Source organism: Necator americanus, chromosome X (genome assembly GCF_031761385.1).
Source record: "Necator americanus strain Aroian chromosome X, whole genome shotgun sequence".
Lineage (NCBI taxonomy): Eukaryota > Metazoa > Nematoda > Chromadorea > Rhabditida > Ancylostomatidae > Necator > Necator americanus.
This window is the reverse complement of record NC_087376.1, coordinates 2899282-2926953: the sequence shown is the minus strand read 5'-3', so window position 1 is coordinate 2926953 and position 27672 is coordinate 2899282. Positions and strand designations below refer to the sequence as shown.

Genomic DNA, 27672 nt, shown 5'->3' with positions numbered 1-27672 from the left:
ACCCACCGGACACCTGATCCATGGTGGCCGGTTCGTTTGTCGATTCTCTGGATGCCCCAGCGCCAGGTATACGGGGTCCATTGGAAAAAGACTATTCTCGAATAGATTACACCGTAGTAATGAAGGAATTGAGAGAAAATGTGGGAATTTTTGGGATCCTGGGGATCAAACTCTAGCCATACGTAATCAGTAGTCCTTTCATTCTAGGATAATAAAAAGTAAAATTAATTAAATTCAAGAATGGTTAAGTACATTGAACCGCATAATGAAACGAAGAGTTGCAAAAGTATCAAAGAAAGCTCGTCGACCCTGAAGATCGAATACGATCGGAGAGGATAGGACGAGGACATTGGCCGTATTTGCTAGCCTCGCCTCTGGACTCCGCCCCATCACGGAGCACCCGTCGATCAGATCGCTGATGCTCTGAAGAAAAGCCGATATAAAGACGATAAGCTTCTGATGCCCCGTAAAATCATCGATGTTTGTCCACGGAATCCTTCGAGAATGACTTTTCGAGCAGTTTGTTCGGTCGTTCAAACTATACCTCAAAAGTGTTTGTTGAAGAACAGCAGCTCCCTCATCCTTAAAGGCAGGATACCGATATTGCCGATGTTGGTATCTCTCTATTGAAATATATAGGTTAGAGGTGTAGATCAAGTCTTAATTTGCGGTCAACTCCACCCTAATTGTCCTAAACTGCGAGGAGAACGGTCATTGCGAGGAGAATTCCCCTACAAGACACCTAACAACGGGTCACGTATGTGAGGGCGGTAATACGCACCGCATCTGACAACGAATGGGAGAGACAGCATCACCACTCCAGAATTTTGTTAGATATAAAATTTCTAAATAATACTGTATTTATGTATGTACAAAACAAAATCGATCCAAAGAGACAAAGCTTATATTAGTGCGTCTCACCTGTGGCTTGAGAAAAATCAAATATGATCCTGTTCAAGAATACGCCATCCTGAAATCTAGCCCTGAACATTTTTTACCCAAAGAATTGATTGCTCGGCTTGTGGAAAGAATTTCACGGGGAAGAAATCTTCTAAGAAAATTCTCGAATTTCTTATCAAAGGAGAAGATTTCACGCGCCAATGTTTCCAATTTAGCACCGCACGAGGATACTCAAAGAGAGATGGAAGCCCTAGTTTCGGTCCGATTTGATGGAAGAATCCCTCACATTTTGATCTCATGTTCAAAATAGTGTTGTTAAAAGACTTACGGGCTACAAATGATGATAGTCTGGATAGAATTTTGCAATGAATATTTTCTATAAATTTGCCGTAACTATGATAATAATTGGAGCCATAAGTACTGGATAACAGAACAATTAATTGAAAACAAATCAAACGTTATTCTTCAAACATTAAATAAAATTCACGGATACCTTGCTATACTTCACTTATATGCAATACTAATATAATACCTTACTTATTTGGCAACCCTCTCAATCCACCTCATCAGAGACCTTGCAAAAAGATGATGAATAAAAAAATCACAGGAGAAAAAAAAAAGCTATTTTGGGTAGCTGAACTTTATTTATGAGACTTTACATTAACAAAATAATAGAATAATAGAAGAAAACAAAGCCGTTTGCACAAAAAAAAACGACTACGTCCAAAAATAAGATCTACTAGAGCTATAAAATAATAAACAAGAAAACAAAACAATTACATAGTGAATGAACATGAACCGGCACTTAACATGAGGCTTAGCAATCTCATTCCAACAAACAAACATAACAGTATATGCTTTGGAAAGACAAAAAGTAATTCTTAAGTGATGAAAGGAATTGAGAAAAATTCCGCCACATAAACGCAAAAAAGGAATCAAATATGCTAGAGACAAGAAAAGCTAGAGAAATTCTGGAACTATGTATGTTGTGGATATATAGGCTCCATGCTACCACTAAAGAAAAAAAAAAGCTAAGCAACAAGTACTAATCAACACCAGACAGCTATTTAATGACCAACATATCCGAGTAGTCAGGAATCTCCTTAATATCCTTACTATCAATTTCTGGGATAGAATTGATAGTTTTTCCAATAGAATCCTGGATGATCTTGGAGAAAGCGTTGACGTCCACTACCGACTCGATGTTCACACCTTCGATTGCGGTCTTTAGAAATTCGGATTGAGGTATTTTCTAGAACAAACGTTGGCCTATAGTTCAAGAAATAAAAGGTAAAGACATAAATATTAAAAAAAAAACATTCCCGGCATAAAAAACTTCCTAACTTACGAGTGCGCTGAGGTAATTCGGGGGAGGTTGGAGATTACATGTGATTTGTTATAGGATTCGATTGTGGAAACCACTAACAGATACATACAGCTAGGGCCCAGGAATGATTAGCGAAGAAAAGAACAAAAGGTCCTATGCCCTGCCCCATTTTCTGTGCGAAGATCGTTAGTTAGGAAAGGTCACGCAATTTTGCTAGCCTTTAATTCTATTCTTCCTTTTCCGGAGTAACCTTTCTAGTTCCTAACTTTAATTTCACTAACTTTCACCATAGCAGATATCATTCTTTGAAGTTGGCGCCATAACTCATTCAAACGCTCCACTGAGTCATAAAGATCACTGTTCGCTTCAACGATAACACCAGCCAGCACCCTTAGCCAACACAGCACTTGACGACAACCAAATATTTTCACACCATCTTTGACTAAAACTTGATACTACAAAGTTACAAGAGAATATAATGTAAAACATATTGTAACCTAAATTACATACCGTAATTCATTTCGATAAGTTGATGTTGCAATTCGCAAATTTTGAATGTGAAATTTCTCTCACTCGCCGGCACATCCTGACGTAAAATCAGTCTGAGCACATGATCATACATCTTCAAAATGAACTTGTAGCAATCTTTTGCCGCAGCACGAAGCTCTTGTCGGTTGGCGTTTCCACGACGCTAAAATAGAGGATATCCTTCCAGAAACTCTTGAAGTTAATAATAACTAAAAAAACTCACTTCAAGACTTTCCAGAGCAGAGGTTTTCGCGATAATCATATCATCGTAAAGAGAGATCATATCTTCAGAAATGTCAACTCTTTGGAGCATCGGCATATCTCTTTCCAACATAGCTTTGTAAGCTCTCAAGGATATTTCGGTGAATTCCATACACTTTTCCTGAAACTTGTCGATGTAAAGAATAGAAAGAATGGTCAGAATCTAGTCGATAACTAAAGACCTTAACACTTCTGTGAGGATGCTCAGAAAAATAGTCTGAGAATAAGATGTATATCGATCCGATCGAGAGGAGACAGTTGCGATATATGCTTTCTTCGAAGCCAGACGAGGATTTTTCTGTCTCCAGTAGTCTTATAATTCTTTCATACTGATTTGTCACCTGCGAAAAAAAAGAGAACAGAAGACTTGTCATGAGATATTGAGTTCGTACACAAAAAAACCTCTTCTATAAGGATTTGGTGTTGATTGGTGACCCTGGTATCGTCTTTCACGCTATTAAATTCTAGTGCACAGACCGATATAAAATGAGTCATAATCCGAGCTCTAGACTTGTACACGAACTTCTCGTCAATATTATTAAGAAGATCCAGAGACTGAAAAAGTCTTGGTGATGAATCGCTCAACAAAGCAAAGTCACAAAATTTTAGAAAATTTCAAAGGATTGTTCCCTTCATCTTCATCGTCAAATTCGTTCATTAATTTTCGAAAGCCCAATTCATTCAAGAAGAGCTCATCAAAAATAAGGTCCTTACCTCATATGAAAATGAGGTAAGGTGCAAATAAAATACTATCTACGCAACTTCTAGTTGTAAAAATCAGATCAAAACAGTTCGAAGAGATAAATTTTCCTAACAACCAAAAATCCATGAAAATAAGCACATACCTGAGTGAACAGTACACGCGCAATCTCCAATTCATCCAAAGCTTCTTTATACTCAGATCCTCTGTCGGTTCCTCGAACTAAGGAGATTCATAGCAAATTGGTAAAAAAAAAAATCAAACATGGAATCTAATCTGCTCTAACCTATTTGTTCAGCATGAAGTGCGAAGACATCTGCAACCTTCTCCGCAGCTGCTGCGGTAATCCCGACATCCACTATACCAACACAAAATCGTTCTGGTCGGATAGGAGATGAGTTGATGTCAACGATGTTATCAGGATATTCGGTCACGAAGTTCGAACATCAGAAAAAAAAATAATTCAAAATTCTTGTATTTTATCAAGAAAAGAGTATTATGACAAAGTTAAAAAAGCAATTGAGAGGATAACATCGAACAATACGAGGTTCTTCGTCATAGCAAACGAATCCAGTAAACATATACTCAAACGCCTGAGGTTATAACTGAACTCCACTCATTAAGTAAAAATAGGGGAGAAGTTTGAACAAATATAAACTCACTTAATGCATCTATAGGAAAATGCTATTACTAATGAATATAAACGACAACCTTATCATGGAGTATTTACAGTGTTGTAGAGCGTTAAAGTGGTTTTCAATATGAATTCCCCTGATCCATAAGTCTTCAAATCTTACAGTGTCTGTAATAAATTCCTGTCATTAATACGAGAATTTATTTTACAGAATGTTTCCCATTGATAGATCCCGAGGATTGTAATTTGGAGAAAAATAAAATAAATAAAATAAAAAAATTGAGTACCTGCGTAAACCGTTCCCTTAAAAGATTCGATAAGCTTGGCAAAATCGCGAATACGCCTTTGACTTTCCTAGAAATTACAACTAATTTGTCGGCGAAGTCTACTGCTTCAATTTACAGACAACAGAACAAAGTAAAAAGAGTAAATTTAACACTAACCGGTGTCGAATCTCCAGGTTTTCTAAAAATCCCGGCGACAAAAATGCTATATGTGCTAAGGAATCTTTTCAGAAGCAAAATAGCAGAAGTACGATGACGAGGAACTGGCGATTTTGAAAGAATTCGTGCTGAACGAAACAAAAATAAAGTGAAAGGTTCTAATGAATAAAATGAATAGTAGAAATAAACGTAATCACTAACCACACGCTTGAATTCCAAGGACCGTGAACTTATATCCAGCATCAAAATGAGACTTTTTTAGGGCATCCAATATATAGATTGTGTAGCCATTTGCACAACGGATAATAATAGAATTACGAAATGCACGACACATCGATGCATAATCGCCTTCTGAATCAGTATTCTGAAGTTGGGACGTTGTGGATGTAACACTCCCTTGAGAAAAAAAAAAATCCAACAAACACTATTCTGCAATCGGAAGGGGAATTCAAGTGGATACAATCCCATGCTATGATGAGAAAGGCGAAAATTGCGGGAAAAAAATTTGACATACCAATCGAAACTGTTCGCGCACTCTGTAGATCAAGTTGGTCCTGACAGGAACAATCATTTTTCCGTCTATTTCAAAGCAAAGAAAGTCAGATATTAAAGTTTTTGCTCGTTTTTTCATAGCCCAATCGTGTAAAATACTGGTTTGGTAAGGTAGCGTAAAGCGTTAGTTATGTAGATCTCTGTTTGCTGTTCCTATAGTAACCGCACTACGGCCTTTGCAACGCGGTTTTGCGGATCAATGCGATCGCTTAGAATGCGGTTAACAAACGAGAATTTCATAGCGCAATATCGTTACGGTATGGTTAAAACGAAATAAAGTACGGCGCGCTTGCGTAAGAGGTTGCGCTTGAAGCGTACGGAGTGCAGAGTTCAGGTGGGACCATCGAAAACTTCAGCGAGGATTAGTGTTAGCAAAGGTCCCAGCTAGATTACACTTATGCAATTGCACCGTGTTTCATGTCGTTTTGATCCTACTGTACAGTTCCCACGATGCTTCCACAAAAACCTGGAAAAAGGCAACATATTCAATGTCGTTTCTCAAATGTTAGCCGCCGTTATTTTCATATCCAAATTATTCTCGAACATCGAGTTGAGTAAAAAAAACCAAAACTATTGAACTCATCCTGAAACTATAAGAAGAAGAACTGAAAAAAAAACATAAAAAATATGCATTAAAATCAAACTGACGTTTGACGCTTCCCTTGACCAATATATCATCAGAACCATGTGGGAAAAATATACAAGTAGCAGGTCTCGTAGACGAACGTCCACGAAGGCAAGCCAAAGCCTGAACGTATGAGGAAAATTTCCTCATTGAAGATCATTTCGTGAGGAGAACAGAAGACTCGAAAAGAGAACCTCAGCACAATGTTTCAATACTTCACCAGCAGCATCCGTTGGAGACGTGATATTAGATGGCCATACTCTTTTCTTAACATCAACAGCAGCGGAACCCCTCTGTGTCACAGTATTATCCTGAAATTTATTGATTTTGGATGTACTCTAATATAGGAACTGAAGAGAAGAACGAAAGAACAGATGCAACCGACGTCTTCTGAAAGTTTGTGAAATGAGTTGAAATGAGGTTTAGAGAGGTTTTACCTGCAAAAGATAAGATGGAGCTCTGAACGAAGTAATTGACAGTAATCGATTCAATTCCTGGAGTAACGCCGGGCAAACATCTTCGTTCGAATCTTTCTCCGCAAATTTCAAATAGATACCAGCCAACACATAGTTAACACATGCACGAAGCTGAATACAACTTAAAATTACCCTGGATATAATATATGCACAAAAAAAACTTCAAATGAAACACTACCAACCTCTTTCTTTTCCTGATACAATAAGGATAGTCGGGAATTCGCTTCAGTATATAAAGCTAAGGCTTCAACAAGTTTGTTATGTCTCGGGCGTTCATCTCCAATAGCTCCGTTCGGATTCTGAAGTTTTTCCGCTGGCGCTGCAACAGGTTCGACAGCGGTAGCAGTAGGTGATGATACAACTTTCTTAGAGCGTCCCATTTTCTAAACAATAATTTCTATTTGGGAACAATAAACGTTCTGGATACAACTGTAAACATCAACAATACAATAAAAGTACTTGGAAGTTAGCTATGAGGTATATTTTGACTCACGGCTTCAGCAATGGAGAGCGGTTGGATGAGAGAAGATCTGAATGTTGCGAATGTTCTGAGTGTGTTAATGAGGAACTATGCGAAAAATAATCAATAAAGTACAATTCGACACGTATCGAAAACACTCGAATTAGATGGATAAAGCTTTGATTGTATTAAAAATGAACTGATTATCAAGAACAGCTTGAGGGACAACAGGGACCGTAACCGGGTGTGAAAGTCAGCTGCAGACGCTACGATTGCCACTAAATCCGGAGCCAGACGATGGAACACTCCCGTTTAAAACTGTATAATTCGATCCTATACAGTAACATGACAAAATAATCCCTTCACAAAAAATCCTAATGCTTGTGAGAGTAAATGAAGATGAAGAACAACAACGAGAAGAAGAATCCAGAAAAACTTCATATCCCTGACCAAAACAGTGCAAAATAACTAATTCCAACGATACATAGTTGATTTTTCTTGCGCGGACGCGTACTATTCGCCTGAGGCAACGTAAACGAAGGAGAAGACGAACGTGATGTAGAAAACGTGAAGTAGAAGTATATGCTTATTAGTTATCCAAGCAAAAAAAAAAAAAAAATCGACGCCGACTCTAAATCAAGTGAATCGGACGAGATAAATTGTCACTAGAAAAATAAGAAGAATATAAATTGACAAAATTATCCCTACAAAGAAACAATCCAGCTTTCGTGAGGATCTTTATGAAATGGAGCTTTTAACTCTAGCAAGATCCATGATATTTTCCTTGCAACAACATAATTCGTTCATAACGAAAGACTTTCAAGTGAATAACAGTAATATACAAGTTATAAAAGATGATAATACGACAAAGTCATCGGATTCAACGCTAGCGGCTCAATCCTAGCACAATCGGAATAGGTTTCCCCTGATCAGGACCCTTGTGCCGGTTTTGTCCAGGGTCGTCAGGGACAAGTCGCTTTCGCGAAAAATGACCACATTATGCTCGAGAGGCTCTCTTGAATATCATGCTCAGGTCCCGTGACGAAGTTTGAAAATCTCCGAAAGCCTCTCTCATCTCTGTCTATACGAAACATTGCAAAGGCAGTATGCAGATTTAGGGAGTGGTATAGACGCGTCAAAACGACAATCGCTGAAGTTCGCGATGGTCCCACCCCGATCGCAGCCGCAAGCTCCAGCGCGGCGCTTCGAGTGCACTCGCTCATACAACTGTATCAAGCTTCATGTCGTTTCGAGTCGACTATACCAGATGGGGTCCGGGACGCTGTTGTATCGACATGTCCCCAAAAAGGATGAAGGTCTCACTGATGAGAGTCGTCGGCTGTACGATACCTGACTAAAAATCCCAAATCCGCTCAAGAATCCTAAATAGCATTAGAATACTTTTGGACCAAATAGAAGAATAGAATACCAAAGATAGCAAAATGCGTGCAGTCCTCAACCATTTTCTCACCGTGGCTATTCCGTGCGTAAACGCGCTATTTCATGATCACACGTGTCTAAACACGTGAACATGTCCTGCGGCGCAGATATCTACGCCAAATACGAACAGTCACCAAATGAACGCACAGTGGAGAGCTCTGATCGTTGTCTGGACTGCTCCCATGTTGAGATTCGTAATGGTAAGTCCGAATTTGATTCAATTCATAGTCACTACGTGATCCCTCGTAGGCCTATCGTAACCAAGTAGTTTTCTGTATCGGCCTATCCCCTTTTCGCACACCATTAAAAGTGCACTGGTTGGCAGAAGTAAATGTTTAGACGCTAGTAGCCAGAATTATGCTTCGATATAGTAGAAAGAACGTATTCGCGCCCGCTTATGATGTGTCCGCGTTAAGAACTACATCGAACCAAGAACACCTGTCTTAGTTATTTCTGTCATACCAAAACCTGTGACAATGACAAAATGAGGTATTGTCAAAGGCTCATCTCAACCATACAACAATATATATGCTCATAGCAATAGAGTTGTGAGCAGTGCCCTTCACATCCCACTATAAGAAATTGCCGTTTGCCTTTGTTATCGAGGAAACGATTTAAACAGTGGAGGTGTGCGAATGGCAGTGTGTGGTATAACGGCAAACAACGTTTATTTCCCTCACACAACAACAGAGGAAAACATTCAGATACGAAGTGATATGATCGACAAAAAGAGGCTAGTCGTATGCTGCTTACATGAGGCTAGACATAAATATTTCCTTTAATAAAACCACAAATAATGAACGAAAGAACACGGTCGAGAATGAAAGAACGAGAACCCCGAGACCGCTGGCGGCACACGACAATCCGAAGGAACAAATTCATTGCGTCATGGCGCAAACAGCGAATTTATGTAAGCCTCATGTAGCACTCAGAAAGAGGGAGATTGATACTAGAGACAAACACCTACTCCTCGACAATATTCACAGGAACGTAGTCAGGAATTTCGTCGATCACTTCGATCGGTGGAATGGATTCGAGAATCTCTAAAATGGAAGTCGAGATCTCGTGGCTAAGAGTGGACACCTCGTCAGCTCGTATCTTGTGCATCAATTCGAACCCAGTCCTCAGATATGCGTGCTGGGGAAATCTCTGTAATCAGCATTTGTCATATACGGCTAAACGTAGTAGATTTGACTCGAATGCGAGTTTCGGCGGAACAGCAAAATGAACTGTTGTATAATAAAAGTGTTCCTTAATCTTTCAAAACCGCAGATGTTTGAGATCCAGCGCAGAGCACTTTTCCAGAAAGTGAGGCTTTCGAGAAATTGTAGACGACCCCATTTGGGTCGGTACGAGCGAATATCGCACATCCACTACAACCCTCGTCCTCTGCTTCCTCGTACTTGCTTTTTCCTTTCCTACGTCAACCATGCGCTGCGGTAGCGCAATTCAACGCAAGAACAACTTAGTTCGAATCGCGTGTGACGGAATAATTTGGTGCTAATTAGTATGCACCCTACTCCAGAAATAACTACCTTGACGTGACTGTATGTGATCCGTGCCGGATCGCTACTTACCAAAGTCATTCCCAGCATAAGCTTCTCAATTTCGAAACGCAGAGCACGCAGACGATCCACCGCCTTCTCAGGATCGGATACTGTCAACACAGTATTCCCGACCATCATCCTCAACCAAATCAGCAGTTGACGGCAACCAAATAGTTTGGCGTTGTCACTCACTAGAATATTAAATGTGAGGTCTGAGTTCGGAATTCAGTCGAACGGTCACTCACCGTGCTCCGCTCTGATTAGCCACTGCTGCAGACCGCACACCTCAAAATTGACGTTCTCCTCCTCCACCGGTGCTTCCCGGTTTAGCAGCACTTGAATCATGTGATCGTGAAAGTTTAAGACCAAATACGCACAATTTTTCGATAGAGTTCGCAATTCTTCTGCAGTTGTCGTTTCTTTGTTCTGGAATGTTCTGGAGTTTTCTGCGCACCAGTCAAAGAGTGAAATTTGAGTGAGTAAACAACTAACTACAAGACTTGCGAAATGCTCGATCTTTGCACGAATCAGCTTCTCGTAGACCGTGGCCAACTCGTCGAAACTGTGACTCTTTTGAGTCGACGTTGCATTATTTCTGAGGATCACGTTGTGAGCGTCCAGAGCCATTTCAAGGCAGTCTATGCCCTTAGCCTAAACGCACAGCTTACTGGAACACACACACACACAGTAACGCAAATGATCGCCTACTTTAACGCTTTCATCCGAGTGCTTCAACAAAGCCTGCGAAAACATTGTATAGCCGGATGCGACAATAAGAAGACAGCCACCGTACGAGCCGTCCGCAAAATATGGGTGAGGATCAGTGGTCTCAAACCTCTTCAGCAAGTTCAGATACTGCATAGTCATCTGGAACAGAAATTATCCACGAATTCTTCTCCGGTTCGCACATTGTTAACCAACAAACCGCAAGCAGAACAGAATGAGCATGGCTATCCGGATCCAAGTCGTTGATCATGCTTCGGAATATCACGGCTGATGTGTACACAAGAGTTGGCAGAACACGGATAACGAGTCTGGTAGCCAATCTACTGTTAATGGGAGACAGCATTGACAGAGCCTGAAAGTGCTGGATTTGTGAATAACGGCCAGAAAAGACGAGAAAAACACACACTTGAACGTCTAGTCATTACTCTATCCGTAAATGTTTTTCGTCGACCTTGATTTTCCTGACCTAGAAGAACATAAGCAAATATAGTGTAAATATACGTACCCTCACGTACAGTATGCGCGCAATTTCCATTTCGTCCAGGGCCTGGAGATAAACAAGACCTCTTCGGTGTTCCCTTACTGAAGGAAAATTCACTTCATTACAAGCAGAGTTATAATGTACAAAGACAGCGCAGTTCGTCCTCACCTATCGGATCAGCTCTATCCTTGTAGATGTCGGCAATTTTCGCAGCAGCGGTGGCAGATGAACAGAAATCACCCACATTCACTTTGGTCCGCTCCGGTGGTGTTTGGTCCCAGAACTCATCCGTTTCATTGGGATGATCTCTTATGAACTCGAAGCACCAGAAAGTGAAATACATTTGAAAGTTTCAAGAAATGCCCGGCCTGTATATCGTTAATCAGCGTCATTCTCTCTAAGGTGTCGTTTCACAGTCCGCTGCAGCACTGGCCCTTATGCATTTGTTCCCTAACTGGAGAAGTTTTCATCTAAACAATTCCAAGCTTGTGGCAAGACTGAGCGATCGCAGAGAAATCTGCATAGCCAGAGCATACGCACGGCCGCAAAGGAGTGGTCCTGAGGCGAAGACATGTCACCCAAGAAAGCATGGTAACGCGTGTTTGTTGATATTTCTGAGAACATACGCAGAAAAAAACTTCACATACATTCGGTCTGTTGTGACACATGTCGAATAAGAATAAGGGTGGTTTTTTTCCTAAGTATTCCGCTGAGAACACACAGTATACAGTATTTTCGATAAAGAAACATTTATACGCGTTGTTTTCAAGCTAACGCACTTCCGAAGCTTTTTCGGACAAAGGCGATGCAAGAAAGGAGGAAACCTGCGCTGGCAACAACGGACGCGTCAGGTAAAAATAAGTGCGGGCTCCGATAAAATTTTATGATGTGGGAAGAAGATTCCTCATTACTCCCTTCGACCTCACCATCACCCTAAACACATAAACCAGAGAAAACGTTCAAAGTTGCTCCTTCTGTAAATGTGCAAATTTGCAGTGATTACTTGTAAGTTAATTTTGAAAAAAAATTCAAATGACAACCTCTCCAAGACGTGTTTACAATAGTCAATTGCTACTTTGCGATCCTCCAACGCATCTCGAGTAATCCACAAATCCTCGAAATTGAACTCTTCTGAAAAGAAAATCCTGTAGGTGTTCTTGACACATCTAATTACATTTTATGTCACGACACTCCCACATAACAGGAGTTTTGAAATCAATGAAGTGGAGGTTTGGCCGACGTACTGTAAAAAGAAATAATACGGGGTGAACAACGAGGTTGTACCTGACACCGATTCGTCTCCACTTCTAGTAAAATCGTCAATAAAATCCTCCACGCTGTCTTCGTAGTCCTACAAAGTGGGAATGAATCGAAAAAATTACCAGTGAAAAACACCCTCAGACTGCAGGACGACACTAACCGGGTTTCTGTTACCTGCGCCCGTGGCGATGCCGGCTACAATGATACTGAATATGCAAAAATATCTCTTCAAAAGCAAACTAGCCGCAATATGTTGACGAATAACCGGGAAGTTGGAGAGAATCCGAGCTGAAGCGAAAACAGAACCTATTTCAGAAACACAAAAAATAGAACACATTCGAAAAAAAAACAGTCAGAAAACGAGGCAAAAGGCAGCATTTTCAATTTCAGGTTGTTTCCTGACTCTGCTAATAATAAGGTTCCGATATTCTTCATACTTCAACAGAATAGATGTGTAAATGCTTCTTCCGCGAACTGGATGACGTCCTTTCGATCACCCTCGGCTTCCGATAAGATTGGCAAGGATCTAGAGCTTTTTTGTTTTTGTTTTTGTATTGTACAATTAGTATTATTTTATTGTGTCTATTATGGATGCACATTGGTTCATATGTCGTTGTATTTTCGCTGATAAATGAAATCAATAATGATAAATAATATCCGAAAATCACTAGACAGCCCGTTTGTTGCGCAACAGCGCAGAAGCAGAGGTCACACATTCTTGCACGTGCTTCCTCGAACTCTGGAGCCGTTTGCGTTTCTGATGTCTGCGCAACTGCGACGTATGCTTTTCTGTATGAAATCACTTCGTCGTTGGCGCTGTAGCGCAGTCACTAAGAGGTTCCGCTGAGGCTGTGTATGATCGATAGGAGGTTTGAGTCCGTCCTAGTGCCAACCAGACCTTCAATCCATCCGAGTCGATAAATTGTTGGCAGACGTGTCCGGGAGGATAAAAACACTGACTTGGTACATCACCTCCCTCCCGCATGTACATGTACAGGATAGTTACGCGTTCGTAAAACCTTAAACGATTCTGAACTAAAGTGAACACGATGGTGTATCCGAGGAAGATTGTTCCACGCCAGACACTTTATCCTTCATTCCTCGTCACTTCCTCTGAACACCACGCTGGCTGAATTGGACGCTCGTCGCGGTCACGTGGGTGAAGTTAGTAAAGTTAGGCGCAGAGCCCTACCACTTTCAGGAACCCGCTTGACACGTAGTACTTTCTTCAAGTGAAAGGGACTAGTAGGGAAAACATCGACTTACCACACGTCTTAATGGCAAGAACTGAGAATTTGTATCCCCTCTCGTAGAATCCTTTCTTTATGGAATGTTGTACGTAGATCGTGCAAGCGTTTGCAATGCGAATCATGATGGCGTGACGAAATACGCGACGCATCTCGGCGTGGTCCCCTTCTGAATAAACTCTCCGAATCTGTGAACTTGAAGACGTGACACGATGAAACGGCACCTGACCTACCTTCAACAAAACTCTTTGCAATCTTGTCATCCGAACCATGATCGAAAAACGCACAAGGAGCATTCTCATCAGATGTCAACTGAAGACATCCCAGCGCCTAAAATTTCTTACCCTAACAGTAAGTTAGTAAATTTCATTCGCTGAGGAAACAGAAGGGGGTGAACTCACTTCTGCACAGTGTCTGAGTACTTCTTCCGCGGCGCTCGTTGGACAGGTGACGTTAATAGGCCAAAACCTTTGGCAGAACCGTCTGTTGGCATCGTCCACCTCAACATTCACATTATCCTTTAAAACAGTTCAATCCAAACTCACTACATACTCAGGAAATGCAGAGAGAAATTAAAGGTGAATCGACCATGCAAAAAGTGAGTAAATTTACTCGTAGGAGATAAGGTGCAGGTCTGAATGCTTCTCCCAGGAGGTCAACTACTTCTCGCAGTAGCGGGACGCAGACGTCTTCATACGGATCTCTTTCCGCAAGCTTCAGATAGATCCCAGCCAACACGTAGTTGACAGACGCTCGAAGCTAAACAGACACAGGACGCTCCCAAGCGAAGAGCCCATTTCTCACAGGAAGGAACTCAGCACCTCGTGCTTCTCACTATGTTCGACAGTCAACAAAGAATTCGCTTGATTGTAAGCAGTTATAGCATCGACGAGCTTCCAGGAACATCCATTCTCACTGAATTCACCATCGCTGTCGTCTGTGGAGATAACAGTGTACATGGTATCAGTTGTGCTGTCCGACGGCGTAACATATTCCGTAGGGGTCTCGCTGACCTAAAATATTGGTCCAACAAGTATCGAAATCCTTGTAGTTGTTGGAGTCTAACATCCTGAAGATCTCAATAGCTCAATAACCCTTCCACGTTCCAATTCACAATACTTTAAACAATCAAAGTTATCGATTCATAAGATACCGATGGATTCTCGATCTCAGTAGTTCGGCGAGCAGAAGAGCAATCTGTGAGTGCATTGGCTGACTCCTCGGAACTCGCATTACTCTAAAATGAGGAACGATTTACCATAACTCAGCCATAAAAAAACATTTTCTTCTCTTCTATATATAATTGAATAATTATTTTTGTATTGCACACGCATTTCTCGTCCAGTCCGAACGAGAACCGAATGAACAGAGCGAATCTCTTTGAAGATATCTTCCATTACTTTTCACTGCCAGGATTTGCCATCAACTGAATTGAGCGGTACCATATCTGGATAGCATTCACGGACCAGGTTATTAGCAAAACTCGCCCATGATCCTAGCTCCAAATGCTACCAAATCTTCCAATACAAAAAAGAAGCGGAGCAAGAAATTCGTGCACGCCTGAACTGCTCGAAACCCCCTCTCACTGCTTTAAAATAAGGAAAGAACCTTAGAATTCTCAACGTCATTAGTTGCGCTTCCATCACTACGACCAGTAGATTCCACCACTGCTTCCGAAGGGATTTCAGACGGCTGAACAAATAACTGAATTCCAAAAATTCCGAGAAATTTCACATGTAATAAAGGACAAAAATCCTTTGAAGGATAACCTGTACAGGTGAACTGTCGGCTTCATTCGTTACTCTTTCGCTATCCGATGCAGTGATTGCCGTATCCAATTCGGAAGCGGTCACAGAATCCTAAACATTTTTCTACATCTATAAACATATACACACCTATACATACTTTTCTTTGCGTTTGCACATAATTCTATCGTAATTATCGGAGAGAAATACGAGAGTTCACTCCAGTAGTTCGGAATATATTTACAAACCGACGCGGTATCGAAGGAATCTAAGTTTATAATCAAATTTGCAAATCACCAAAAGTGGAGTATTCAGACACTCATAGGAAAATAAAAAAACCATTTACTAAATTCTACCCAAGACGAATGTTTCTTGAAGAAAGAGCGAAAAAAGCCTCGTTTGAATAAACCAATTTTAATTCTATGGCAGGAACATGGATGAGCAACGCTAGCACCAGAAGAAGTCTGAGGAAGGAGGGTTAAGGTGTAGTGCTAACTGAAAATTCACTCAGTCGCTCTCTTATTTCTGGAATTGAATCACTAAATCTGCCCTGAGCCCTAAGCGTTAGTTTTAGATGATCTATGATATCTAAGCTGAAGTCGCTAAGAGAAAAAAGAAGACAGAGCTCCGGAAATATGGAGCGCGGTTCAGTGCCCCCCTCACCTACATTTTTTCCGGGACCAGCGCTAGCCGGACCTACAGACTGGTCCAGGAGCAAAAGGGAATTGAAAGATGCGAGTAATCTCCTTGATTAAATCTATACAAGACCTGAGGATATTCGTTCTCAGTTGCGATGTCTCCACCACAGCTGTCTCCCGATTTCTCGCCAATTTGGATGTTGCTCAAGCGATCCTAAAAAAACAACATAGCCATCACTGTGCTCGCTTCTGTTAACGTTTATAAAAACATTCGAAATAACAACACCAATCCCACAAGAGGTCAAGAAATCTTCCTCATAAACAGGAAACCTGGAGAATCTCCGTTTCGTCAGATATCTGGACAGTGGTGTGGTCAGACGCTGCTTCCGATGACGATGATGACGATGACGATGACGACGATGATGATGACGATGCTTGTTCCACAGAAGTTACAATCTCCTGAAACAGCGAATAAATTCCACAGTACATCATGACTATGACAGCCACCATTGGACAAATCGATAATAACTCAATCACGTCGAGAAACCTCAAAAAACCCTCAATTTCTCCAACAAACCTGGGAATTCCCATCATCTCTTGTCGTATCTTCACCACTGTGATCAGGTCTTGCAGGAACGGCGAGCAGTGAGCCCATTTTCGCTTCGAACACAAATTCACCCTAAATTCCTCACTTTAAAATGTTTCGCATCAAAATCTTAGGATACATTCCAAAAACATCTACGACGCACAAAAAATGAGTCAAAAAGTGAGTTTCAAAAGAGGGCGGTAACGTCTATAGAGTAGACAATCAAAAACAAACAGCAAATGCACAAGTAAAGTGCACAAGTGAGGTAAAGAGAAGGATATAAGCATTCAGTGTTCTATTGCCCATCGTGCGTCCATGCACGGTATGGCTGGTCCTGCAAAGAATACACGTGGCATGTGTGGAGGTCGAAAACGCCGGGTTTTCGCATTCAAGGGTACTGTAGCAAGTCTTTCCTGAGATCGCTAATCTTTCAGGAGCTTGATCGAGTGATGACGACGAGGGCAGTTCATCGTGCACAACGACTTCCAACTGCATTACACTAACGCGTGTCGGTGTCGTTGAGTTTCCATGGCTGGATGAATCCTTGGAAGAGTGGTCACAGAGTTTGTACGCCCCTTTTAACCAAAATGCGAACTACAGAAAACAACCAAATGAGTGGATTTGTTGGTTACGGTCCACGGTAGTGCTCCAACAGTACAGCCGACATCACACAGGGAGTTGAACACATGGAATTTCTTCACCAGCTGAATAAATACGAAAGTGACTTCAGGCTAACGTGATCAGGAGGACATGACACTGCTTGAGGTCGAAGAAATTCGAAGAATAAGTTCGAAGCAAACTCCAGAAACAAGCCACACACACAGCACATTTGATCTCAGCGTGCACCTAAAGACGTGAATATGTGCACACGTTTGTCGCGGACTGCCCGCGGGTGGCGATCAGCGATTCCTTAAATTAGGGAGATTTGTTACCACTGTATTAAACTCTCTTGCATTAGGTACCACAGTAGTAATGCACACTGTAAAAGCAACAAAATAGAACACTATAATAGAACGACGAAATTCAGAAACACAACTATCAAAAGTTCCAAAGTCTTCGCAGCGAGTATTTCGTTGCATGAGTTGAAGAATGAATCATTTTGGTAGATGAAAAGTTTTCAAGGTCCCCACTGGAGCTCCAAATGAGGTATCATTTTGAAAAGTTCACCTATTTTGAAACTGTTGTCAGTAGGTTTTCTTTCTATGTTGAGGGAGAGGAAGTAGTGAGGTAGGTAACGTAAGTTGTGATCGCGATAGTGACTACCGCAATATGCGGAATTCCCTGGTCCACTTAAATAGCACTGAAATCGAAATGAATTTGGTCACATAGTGAATACAACAAAAAAAGAAACAAAAAGAAACAGCTGAACGAAGCAGGCGTGGGCGTCGCCCACGCATTGACTGTTGTCCGCGAAAGTGCTGCTGGAGCACGTCAAATCGTTTTCTGTGCTTTCCTTGTGTAGCATGTTTGTATGGCTGCGATTCGATGTGATTAATTTGTCCATATTCAAAGACTCAATTAGAAGTATTAGAAAGAACAAAACCCATCGAGTCTACCCGAGCAAAAAAGTAGTTGAATGGTTGTTTTTCTTGTGACGTCAGACCATTTACTACGATTCATGATCGTGAAACTTTGTATCGGATAGAGGTTCCCTCTAATTTTACGTGTTTTTCTTCTGCTTATATGAAAAGAAATTAAAAATATGAGGAATACAAACGGAAGATAGGGAGCGATTTCCTATTCTTCTACTTCGTACTGTTCTTTTACTAATTTTCACCAGATGGATGTTTAGACTAAGCAGTGATTCTTGTGAGGGACCTCACCACCAGTCCCGCAGATAAAAACTTGCTACTGTTATGTTTTTTATTGTGAAAACGTATTGAGTTGATGGTCTACAAATAGCAGATACTCATTGTTAATATACTCATAATGTTGTGTTCTCAATTCAGCTCATACAGTACTTCTGGTCAGTTGCTTTTCGCGTTTCACCTTTTGGGCCAAAACTTTTATGACCTAAAAAATATTTGTCACAAAAATAACATCGATAGGATGAAGAGAACCTACTGACAATTGCTCTTCAACAGCTTCAAAATAGGTGAACTTTTCAAAATGATACCTCATTTGGAGCTCCAGTGGGGACCTTGAAAACTTTTCATCTACCAAAATGATTCATTCTTCAACTCATGCAACGAAATACTCGCTGCGAAGACTTTGGAACTTTTGATAGTTGTGTTTCTGAATTTCGTCGTTCTATTATAGTGTTCTATTTTGTTGCTTTTACAGTGTGCATTACTACTGTGGTACCTAATGCAAGAGAGTTTAATACAGTGGTAACAAATCTCCCTAATTTAAGGAATCGCTGATCGCCACCCGCGGGCAGTCCGCGACAAACGTGTGCACATATTCACGTCTTTAGGTGCACGCTGAGATCAAATGTGCTGTGTGTGTGGCTTGTTTCTGGAGTTTGCTTCGAACTTATTCTTCGAATTTCTTCGACCTCAAGCAGTGTCATGTCCTCCTGATCACGTTAGCCTGAAGTCACTATCGAATTTATTCAGCCAGTGGAGAAATTCCATGTGTTCAACTCCCTGTGTGATGTCGCCTGTACTGTTGGAGTACTACCGTGGAACATAACCCACAAATCCACTCATTTGGTTGTTTTCTGTAGTTCGCATTTTGGTTTAAAGGGGCGTACAAACTCTGTGACCACTCTTCCAAGGATTCAATCCAGCCGTGGAAACTCAACGACACCGGTAGACATTAGTGTTATGCAGTTGGAAGTCGTTGTGCACGATGAACCACATCGTCATCACTCGATCAAGCTCCTGAAAGATTAGCGATCTCAGGAAAGACTTGCTACAGTACCCTAGAATGCGAAAACCGGCGTTTTCGACCTCCACACATGCCACGTGCATTCTTTGCGGGACCAGCCATACCGTGTTTGGACACACGATGGGCAATAGAACACTGAATGCTTACATCTCTTTCTTTGCCTCATCGCATGCAGTAATTCGTTGTAATCCTACAGACTTGTGCATTTGCTGTTAGTTTTTGATTGTCTACTCTATAGACGATACCGCCCTCTTTTGAAACTCACTTTTTGACTCATTTTCAGTGCATCGTAGATGTTTTTGGAATGGATCCTAAGCTTTTGATGCGAAACATCTTAAGGAGATGAATTTAGGGTGAATTTGTGTTCGAAGCGAAAATGGGCTCACTGCTCGCCGTTCCTGCAAGACCTGATCACAGTGGTGAAGATACGACAAGAGATGATGGGAATTCCCAGGTTTGTTGGAGAAATTGAGGGTTTTTTGAGGTTTCTCGACGTGATTGAGTTATTATCGATTTGTCCAATGGTGGCTGTCATAGTCATGATGTACTGTGGAATTTATTCGCTGTTTCAGGAGATTGTAACTTCTGTGGCACCAGCATCGTCATCATCATCGTCGTCATCGTCATCATCATCATCGTCATCGGAAGCAGCGTCTGACCACACCACTGTCCAGATATCTGACGAAACGGAGATTCTCCAGGTTTCCTGTTTATGAGAAAGATTTCTTCACCTCTTGTGGGATTGGTGTTGTTATTTCGAATGTTTTTATAAACGTTAACAGAAGCGAGCACAGTGGTGGCTATGTTGTTTTTTTAGGATCGCTTGAGCAACATCCAAATTGGCGAGAAATCGGGAGACAGCTGTGGTGGAGACATCGCAACTGAGAACGAATATCCCCAGGTCTTGTATAAATTCAATCAAGGAGATTATTCGCATTTTTCAACTCACTTTTGTTGCTGGACCAGTCTGTAGGTCCGGCTAGCGCTGGTCCCGGGAAAAATGTAGGTGAGGGGGCACTAAACCGCGCTCCATATTTCCGGGAGCTCTTTCTTCTTTTTTTCCCCTTAGCAACTTCAGCTTAGATATCACAGATCATCTAAGAGTAACGCTTAAGGCTCATTGATTTAGTGATTCAATTCCAGAAATAAGAGAGCGACTGAGTGAATTTTCAGTTAGCATTACACCTTCACCCCCTTCCTCAGACTTCTTCTGGTGCTAGCGTTGCTCATCCATGTTCCTGCCATAGAATTAAAATTGGTTTATTCAAACGAGGCTTTTTTCGCTCTTTCTTCAAGAAACATTCGTCTTGGGTAGAATTTAGTAAATGGTTTTTTTATTTTCCTATGAGTGTCTGAATACTCCACTTTTGGTGATTTGCAAATTTGATTATAAACTTAGATTCCTTCGATACCGCGTCACTTTGTAAATATATTCCGAACTACTGGAGTGAACTCTCGTATTTCTCTCCGACAATTACGATAGAATTATGTGCAAACGCAAAGAAAAGTATGTATAGGTGCGTATATGTTTATAGATGGAGGACTAAATGTTTAGGATTCTGTGACCGCTTCCGAATTGGATACGGCAATCACTGCATCGGATAGCGAAAGAGTAACGAATGAAGCCGACAGTTCACCTGTACAGGTTATCCTTCGAAGGATTTTTGTCCTTTATTACATGTGAAATTTCTCGGAATTTTTGGAATTCAGTAATTTGTTCAGCCATCCGAAATCCCTTCGGAAGCAGTGGTGGAATCTACTGGTCGTAGCGATGGAAGCGCAACTAATGACGTTGAGAATTCTAAGGTTCTTTCCTTATTTTAAAGCAGTGAGACGGGGTTTCGAGCAATTTAGGCGTACACGAATTTCTTGCTCCGCTTCTTTTTTGTATTGGAAGATTTGGTAGCATTTGGAGCTAGGATCATGGGCGACTTTTGCTAGTAACCTGGTCCGTGAATGCTATCCAGATATGGTACCGCTCAATTCAGTTGATCGCGAATCTTGGCAGTGAAAAGTAATGGAAGATATCTTCAAAGAGATTCGCTCTGTTCATTCGGTTCTCGTTCGGACTTACTCTGGACGAGGAATGCGTGTGCAATACAAAAATAATTATTCAATTATATACAGAAGAGAAGAAAATGTTTTTTTCAAGGCTGAGTTATGGTAAATCGTTCCTCATTTTAGAGTAATGCGAGTTCCGAGGAGTCAGCCAATGCACACACAGATTGCTCTTCTGCTCGCCGAACTACTGAGATCGAGAATCCATCGGTATCTTATGGATCGATAGCTTTGATTGTTTAAAGTATTGTGAATTGGAACGTGGAAGGGTTATTGAGCTATTGAGATCTTCAGGATGTTAGACTCCAACAACTACAAGGATTTCGATACTTGTTGGACCAATGTTTTAGGTCAGCGAGACCCCTACGGAATATGTTACGCCGTCGGACAGCACAACTGATACCATGTACACTGTTATCTCCACAGACGACAGCGATGGTGAATTCAGTGAGAATGGATGTTCCTGGAAGCTCGTCGATGCTATAACTGCTTACAATCAAGCGAATTCTTTGTTGAGTGTCGAACATAGTGAGAAGCACGAGGTGCTGAGTTCCTTCCTGTGAGAAATGGGCTCTTCGCTTGGGAGCGTCCTGTGTCTGTTTAGCTTCGAGCGTCTGTCAACTACGTGTTGGCTGGGATCTACCTGAAGCTTGCGGAAAGAGATCCGTATGAAGACGTCTGCGTCCCGCTACTGCGAGAAGTAGTTGACCTCCTGGGAGAAGCATTCAGACCTGCACCTTATCTCCTACGAGTAAATTTACTCACTTTTTGCATGGTCGATTCACCTTTAATTTCTCTCTGCATTTCCTGAGTATGTAGTGAGTTTGGATTGAACTGTTTTAAAGGATAATGTGAATGTTGAGGTGGACGATGCCAACAGACGGTTCTGCCAAAGGTTTTGGCCTATTAACGTCACCTGTCCAACGAGCGCCGCGGAAGAAGTACTCAGACACTGTGCAGAAGTGAGTTCACCCCCTTCTGTTTCCTCAGCGAATGAAATTTACTAACTTACTGTTAGGGTAAGAAATTTTAGGCGCTGGGATGTCTTCAGTTGACATCTGATGAGAATGCTCCTTGTGCGTTTTTCGATCATGGTTCGGATGACAAGATTGCAAAGAGTTTTGTTGAAGGTAGGTCAGGTGCCTCTTCATCGTGTCACGTCTTCAAGTTCACAGATTTGGAGAGTTTATTCAGAAGGGGACCACGCCGAGATGCGTCGCGTATTTCGTCACGCCATCATGATTCGCATTGCAAACGCTTGCACGATCTACGTACAACATTCCATAAAGAAAGGATTCTACGAGAGGGGATACAAATTCTCAGTTCTTGCCATTAAGACGTGTGGTAAGTCGATGTTTTCCCTACTAGTCCCTTTCACTTGAAGAAAGTACTACGTGTCAAGCGGGTTCCTGAAAGTGGTAGGGCTCTGCGCCTAACTTTACTAACTTCACCCACGTGACCGCGACGAGCGTCCAATTCAGCCAGCGTGGTGTTCAGAGGAAGTGACGAGGAATTAAGGATAAAGTGTCTGGCGTGGAACAATCTTCCTCGGATACACCATCGTGTTCACTTTAGTTCAGAATCGTTTAAGGTTTTACGAACGCGTAACTATCCTGTACATGTACATGCGGGAGGGAGGTGATGTACCAAGTCAGTGTTTTTATCCTCCCGGACACGTCTGCCAACAATTTATCGACTCGGATGGATTGAAGGTCTGGTTGGCACTAGGACGGACTCAAACCTCCTATCGATCATACACAGCCTCAGCGGAACCTCTTAGTGACTGCGCTACAGCGCCAACGACGAAGTGATTTCATACAGAAAAGCATACGTCGCAGTTGCGCAGACATCAGAAACGCAAACGGCTCCAGAGTTCGAGGAAGCACGTGCAAGAATGTGTGACCTCTGCTTCTGCGCTGTTGCGCAACAAACGGGCTGTCTAGTGATTTTCGGATATTATTTATCATTATTGATTTCATTTATCAGCGAAAATACAACGACATATGAACCAATGTGCATCCATAATAGACACAATAAAATAATACTAATTGTACAATACAAAAACAAAAACAAAAAAGCTCTAGATCCTTGCCAATCTTATCGGAAGCCGAGGGTGATCGAAAGGACGTCATCCAGTTCGCGGAAGAAGCATTTACACATCTATTCTGTTGAAGTATGAAGAATATCGGAACCTTATTATTAGCAGAGTCAGGAAACAACCTGAAATTGAAAATGCTGCCTTTTGCCTCGTTTTCTGACTGTTTTTTTTTTCGAATGTGTTCTATTTTTTGTGTTTCTGAAATAGGTTCTGTTTTCGCTTCAGCTCGGATTCTCTCCAACTTCCCGGTTATTCGTCAACATATTGCGGCTAGTTTGCTTTTGAAGAGATATTTTTGCATATTCAGTATCATTGTAGCCGGCATCGCCACGGGCGCAGGTAACAGAAACCCGGTTAGTGTCGTCCTGCAGTCTGAGGGTGTTTTTCACTGGTAATTTTTTCGATTCATTCCCACTTTGTAGGACTACGAAGACAGCGTGGAGGATTTTATTGACGATTTTACTAGAAGTGGAGACGAATCGGTGTCAGGTACAACCTCGTTGTTCACCCCGTATTATTTCTTTTTACAGTACGTCGGCCAAACCTCCACTTCATTGATTTCAAAACTCCTGTTATGTGGGAGTGTCGTGACATAAAATGTAATTAGATGTGTCAAGAACACCTACAGGATTTTCTTTTCAGAGGAATTCAATTTCGAGGATTTGTGGATTACTCGAGATGCGTTGGAGGACCGCAAAGTAGCAATTGACTATTGTAAACACGTCTTGGAGAGGTTGTCATTTGGATTTTTTTTCAAAATTAACTTACAAGTAATCACTGCAAATTTGCACATTTACAGAAGGAGCAACTTTGAACGTTTTCTCTGGTTTATGTGTTTAGGGTGATGGTGAGGTCGAAGGGAGTAATGAGGAATCTTCTTCCCACATCATAAAATTTTATCGGAGCCCGCACTTATTTTTACCTGACGCGTCCGTTGTTGCCAGCGCAGGTTTCCTCCTTTCTTGCATCGCCTTTGTCCGAAAAAGCTTCGGAAGTGCGTTAGCTTGAAAACAACGCGTATAAATGTTTCTTTATCGAAAATACTGTATACTGTGTGTTCTCAGCGGAATACTTAGGAAAAAAACCTCCCTTATTCTTATTCGACATGTGTCACAACAGACCGAACGTATGTGAAGTTTTTTTTTCTGCGTATGTTCTCAGAAATATCAACAAACACGCGTTACCACGCTTTCTTGGGTGACATGTCTTCGCCTCAGGACCACTCCTTTGCGGCCGTGCGTATGCTCTGGCTATGCGGATATCCCTGCGATCGCTCAGTCTTGCCACAAGCTTGGAATTGTTTAGATGAAAACTTCTCCAGTTAGGGAACAAATGCATAAGGACCAGTGCTGTACCGGACTGTGAAACGACATCTTAGAGAGAATGACGCTGGTTAACGATATAGAGCCCGGGCATTTCTTGAAACTTTCAAATGTATTTCAATTTCTGGTGCTTCGAGTTCATAAGAGATCATCCCAATGAAACGGATGAGTTCTGGGACCAAACACCACCGGAGCGGACCAAAGTGAATGTGGGTGATTTCTGTTCATCTGCCACCGCTGCTGCGAAAATTGCTGACATCTACAAGGATAGAGCTGATCCGATAGGTGGGGACGAACTGCGCTGTCTTTGTACATTATAACTCTGCTTGTAATGAAGTGAATTTTCCTTCAGTAAGGGAACACCGAAGAGGTCTTGTTTATCTCCAGGCCCTGGACGAAATGGAAATTGCGCGCATACTGTACGTGAGGGTACGTATATTTACACTATATTTGCTCATGTTCTTCTAGGTCAGGAAAATCAAGGTCGACGAAAAACATTTACGGATAGAGTAACTATTAGACGTTCAAGTGTGTCCTTTCTCGTCTTTTCTGGCCGTTATTCACAAATCCAGCACTTTCAGGCTCTGTCAATGCTGTCTCCCATTAACAGTAGATTGGCTACCAGACTCGTTATCCGTGTTCTGCCAACTCTTGTGTACACATCAGCCGTGATATTCCGAAGCATGATCAACGACTTGGATCCGGATAGCCATGCTCATTCTGTTCTGCTTGCGGTTTGTTGGTTAACAATGTGCGAACCGGAGAAGAATTCGTGGATAATTTCTGTTCCAGATGACTATGCAGTATCTGAACTTGCTGAAGAGGTTTGAGACCAGTGATCCTCACCCATATTTTGCGGACGGCTCGTACGGTGGCTGTCTTCTTATCGTCGCATCCGGCTATACAATGTTTTCGCAGGTGTTGTTGAAGCACTCGGATGAAAGCGTTAAAGTAGGCGATCACTTGCGTTACTGTGTGTGTGTGTGTTCCAGTAAGCTGTGCGTTTAGGCTAAGGGCATCGACTGCCTTGAAATGGCTCTGGACGCTCACAACGTGATCCTCAGAAATAATGCTACGTCGACTCAAAAGAGTCACAGTTTCGACGAGTTGGCCACGGTCTACGAGAAACTGATTCGTGCAAAGATCGAGCATTTCGCAAGTCTTGTAGTTAGTTGTTTACTCACTCAAATTGCACTCTTTGACTGGTGCGGGGAAAACTCCGGAATATTCCAGAGCAAGGAAACGACAACTGCAGAAGAATTGCGAACTCTATCGAAAAATTGTGCGTATTTGATCTTAAACTTTCACGATCACATGATTCAAGTGCTGCTAAACCGAGAAGCACCGGTGGAGGAGGAGAACGTCAATTTTGAGGTGTGCGGTCTGCAGCAGTGGCTAATCAGAGCGGAGCACGGTGAGTGACCGTTCGACTGAATTCCGAACTCAGACCTCACATTTAATATTCTAGTGAGTGACAACGCCAAAATATTTGGTTGCCGTCAGCTGCTGATTTGGTTGAGGATGATGGTCGGGAATACTGTGTTGACAGTATCCGATCCTGACAAGGCGGTGGAGCGCCTGCGCGCTCTGCGTTTCGAAATTGAGAAGCTCATGCTGGGAATGACTTTGGTAAGTAGCGATCCGGCACGGATCAGATACAGTCACGTCAAGGTAGTTATTTCTGGAGTAGGGTGCATACTAATTAGCACCAAATTATTCCGTCACACGCGATTCGAACTAAGTTGTTCTTGCGTTGAATTGCGCTACCGCAGCGCATGGTTGACGTAGGAAAGGAAAAAGCAAGTACGCGGGAGCAGAGGACGATGGTTGTAGTGGATGTGCGATATTCGCTCGTACCGACCCAAATGGGGTCGTCTACAATTTCTCGAAAGCCTCACTTTCTGGAAAAGTGCTCTGCGCTGGATCTCAAACATCTGCGGTTTTGAAAGATTAAAGAACACTTTTATTATGCAACAGTTCATTTTGCTGTTCCGCCAAAACTCGCATTCGAGTCAAATCTACTACGTTTAGCCGTATATGACAAATGCTGATTACAGAGATTTCCCCAGCACGCATATCTGAGGACTGGATTCGAATTGATGCACAAGATACGAGCTGACGAGGTGTCCACTCTTAGCCACGAGATCTCGACTTCCATTTTAGAGATTCTCGAATCCATTCCACCGATCGAAGTGATCGACGAAATTCCTGACTACGTTCCTGTGAATATTGTCGAGGAGTAGGTGTTTGTCTCTAGTATCAATCTCCCTCTTTCTGAGTGTTACATGAGGCTTACATAAACTCGCTGTTTGCGCCATGACGCAATGAATTTGTTCCTTCGGCTTGTCGTGTGCTGCCAGCGGTCCCGGGGTTCTCGTTCTTTCATTCTCGACCGTGTTCTTTCGTTCATTATTTGTGGTTTTATTAAAGGAAATATTTATGTCTAGCCTCATGTAAGCAGCGTACGACTATCCTCTTTTTCTCGATCATATCACTTCGTATCTGAATGTTTTCCTCTGTTGTTGTGTGAGGGAAATAAACGTTGTTTGCCGTTATACCACACACTGCCATACGCACACTCCACTGTTTAAATCGTTTCCTCGATAACAAAGGCAAACGGCAATTTCTTATAGTGAGATGTGACAGGCATTGCTCACAACTCTATTGCTATAAGCATATACATTGTTGAGATGAGCCTTTGACAATACCTCATTTTGTCATTGTCACAGGTTTTGGTATGACAGAAATAACTAAGACAGGTGTTCTTGGTTCGACGTAGTTCTTAA

The 27672-nt window shown here is 41.9% G+C and overlaps 2 protein-coding genes across 6 annotated transcripts; one reads left to right on the top strand and one right to left on the bottom strand.

The window, feature by feature from the left end:
• Positions 1-1963: 1963 nt before the first annotated feature.
• RB195_021335 (uncharacterized protein) lies at positions 1964-16645 on the bottom strand (the record flags this gene model as incomplete). 3 transcript variants are annotated; one of them, XM_064208023.1, is made up of 39 exons in its annotated part: positions 1964-2152; positions 2509-2669; positions 2738-2918; positions 2979-3137; positions 3199-3357; positions 3419-3571; positions 3862-3938; positions 4003-4074; positions 4447-4518; positions 4638-4704; positions 4794-4921; positions 4995-5144; positions 5994-6093; positions 6165-6281; positions 6408-6557; positions 6629-6829; positions 6940-6976; positions 9314-9495; positions 9924-10084; positions 10139-10319; positions 10386-10544; positions 10602-10760; positions 10819-10971; positions 11125-11201; positions 11269-11408; positions 12141-12231; positions 12385-12451; positions 12521-12648; positions 13627-13776; positions 13841-13937; positions 14009-14107; positions 14220-14366; positions 14429-14620; positions 14761-14844; positions 15216-15299; positions 15377-15466; positions 16121-16204; positions 16321-16449; positions 16568-16645. In XM_064208023.1, 39 exons carry the CDS (start codon positions 16643-16645, stop codon positions 1964-1966), a joined length of 4905 nt encoding a protein of 1634 aa, XP_064063902.1. The 3 variants fall into 3 exon arrangements, with proteins under 3 accessions (XP_064063902.1, XP_064063904.1, XP_064063903.1); XM_064208021.1 differs by lacking the exons at positions 1964-2152; positions 2509-2669; positions 2738-2918; ... (12 more) ...; positions 6629-6829; positions 6940-6976 and having other exon boundaries at positions 9310-9495; XM_064208022.1 differs by lacking the exons at positions 4447-4518; positions 6940-6976; positions 9314-9495; ... (19 more) ...; positions 16321-16449; positions 16568-16645 and having other exon boundaries at positions 6629-6826.
• Positions 16646-19784: 3139 nt separating this feature from the next.
• On the top strand, positions 19785-27129 carry RB195_021334 (uncharacterized protein; the record flags this gene model as incomplete). 3 transcript variants are annotated; one of them, XM_064208020.1, is made up of 22 exons in its annotated part: positions 19785-19862; positions 19981-20109; positions 20226-20309; positions 20964-21053; positions 21131-21214; positions 21593-21676; positions 21817-22008; positions 22071-22217; positions 22330-22428; positions 22500-22596; positions 22661-22810; positions 23790-23917; positions 23987-24053; positions 24207-24297; positions 25032-25171; positions 25239-25315; positions 25468-25620; positions 25679-25837; positions 25895-26053; positions 26120-26300; positions 26355-26515; positions 26944-27129. In XM_064208020.1, the coding sequence occupies 22 exons, from the start codon at positions 19785-19787 to the stop codon at positions 27127-27129; spliced, it is 2736 nt and encodes a 911-aa protein (XP_064063899.1). The 3 variants fall into 3 exon arrangements, with proteins under 3 accessions (XP_064063899.1, XP_064063901.1, XP_064063900.1); XM_064208019.1 differs by lacking the exons at positions 25032-25171; positions 25239-25315; positions 25468-25620; ... (3 more) ...; positions 26355-26515; positions 26944-27129 and adding an exon at positions 24405-24456; XM_064208018.1 differs by lacking the exons at positions 19785-19862; positions 19981-20109; positions 20226-20309; ... (9 more) ...; positions 23987-24053; positions 24207-24297 and having other exon boundaries at positions 24997-25171.
• Positions 27130-27672: the final 543 nt, after the last annotated feature.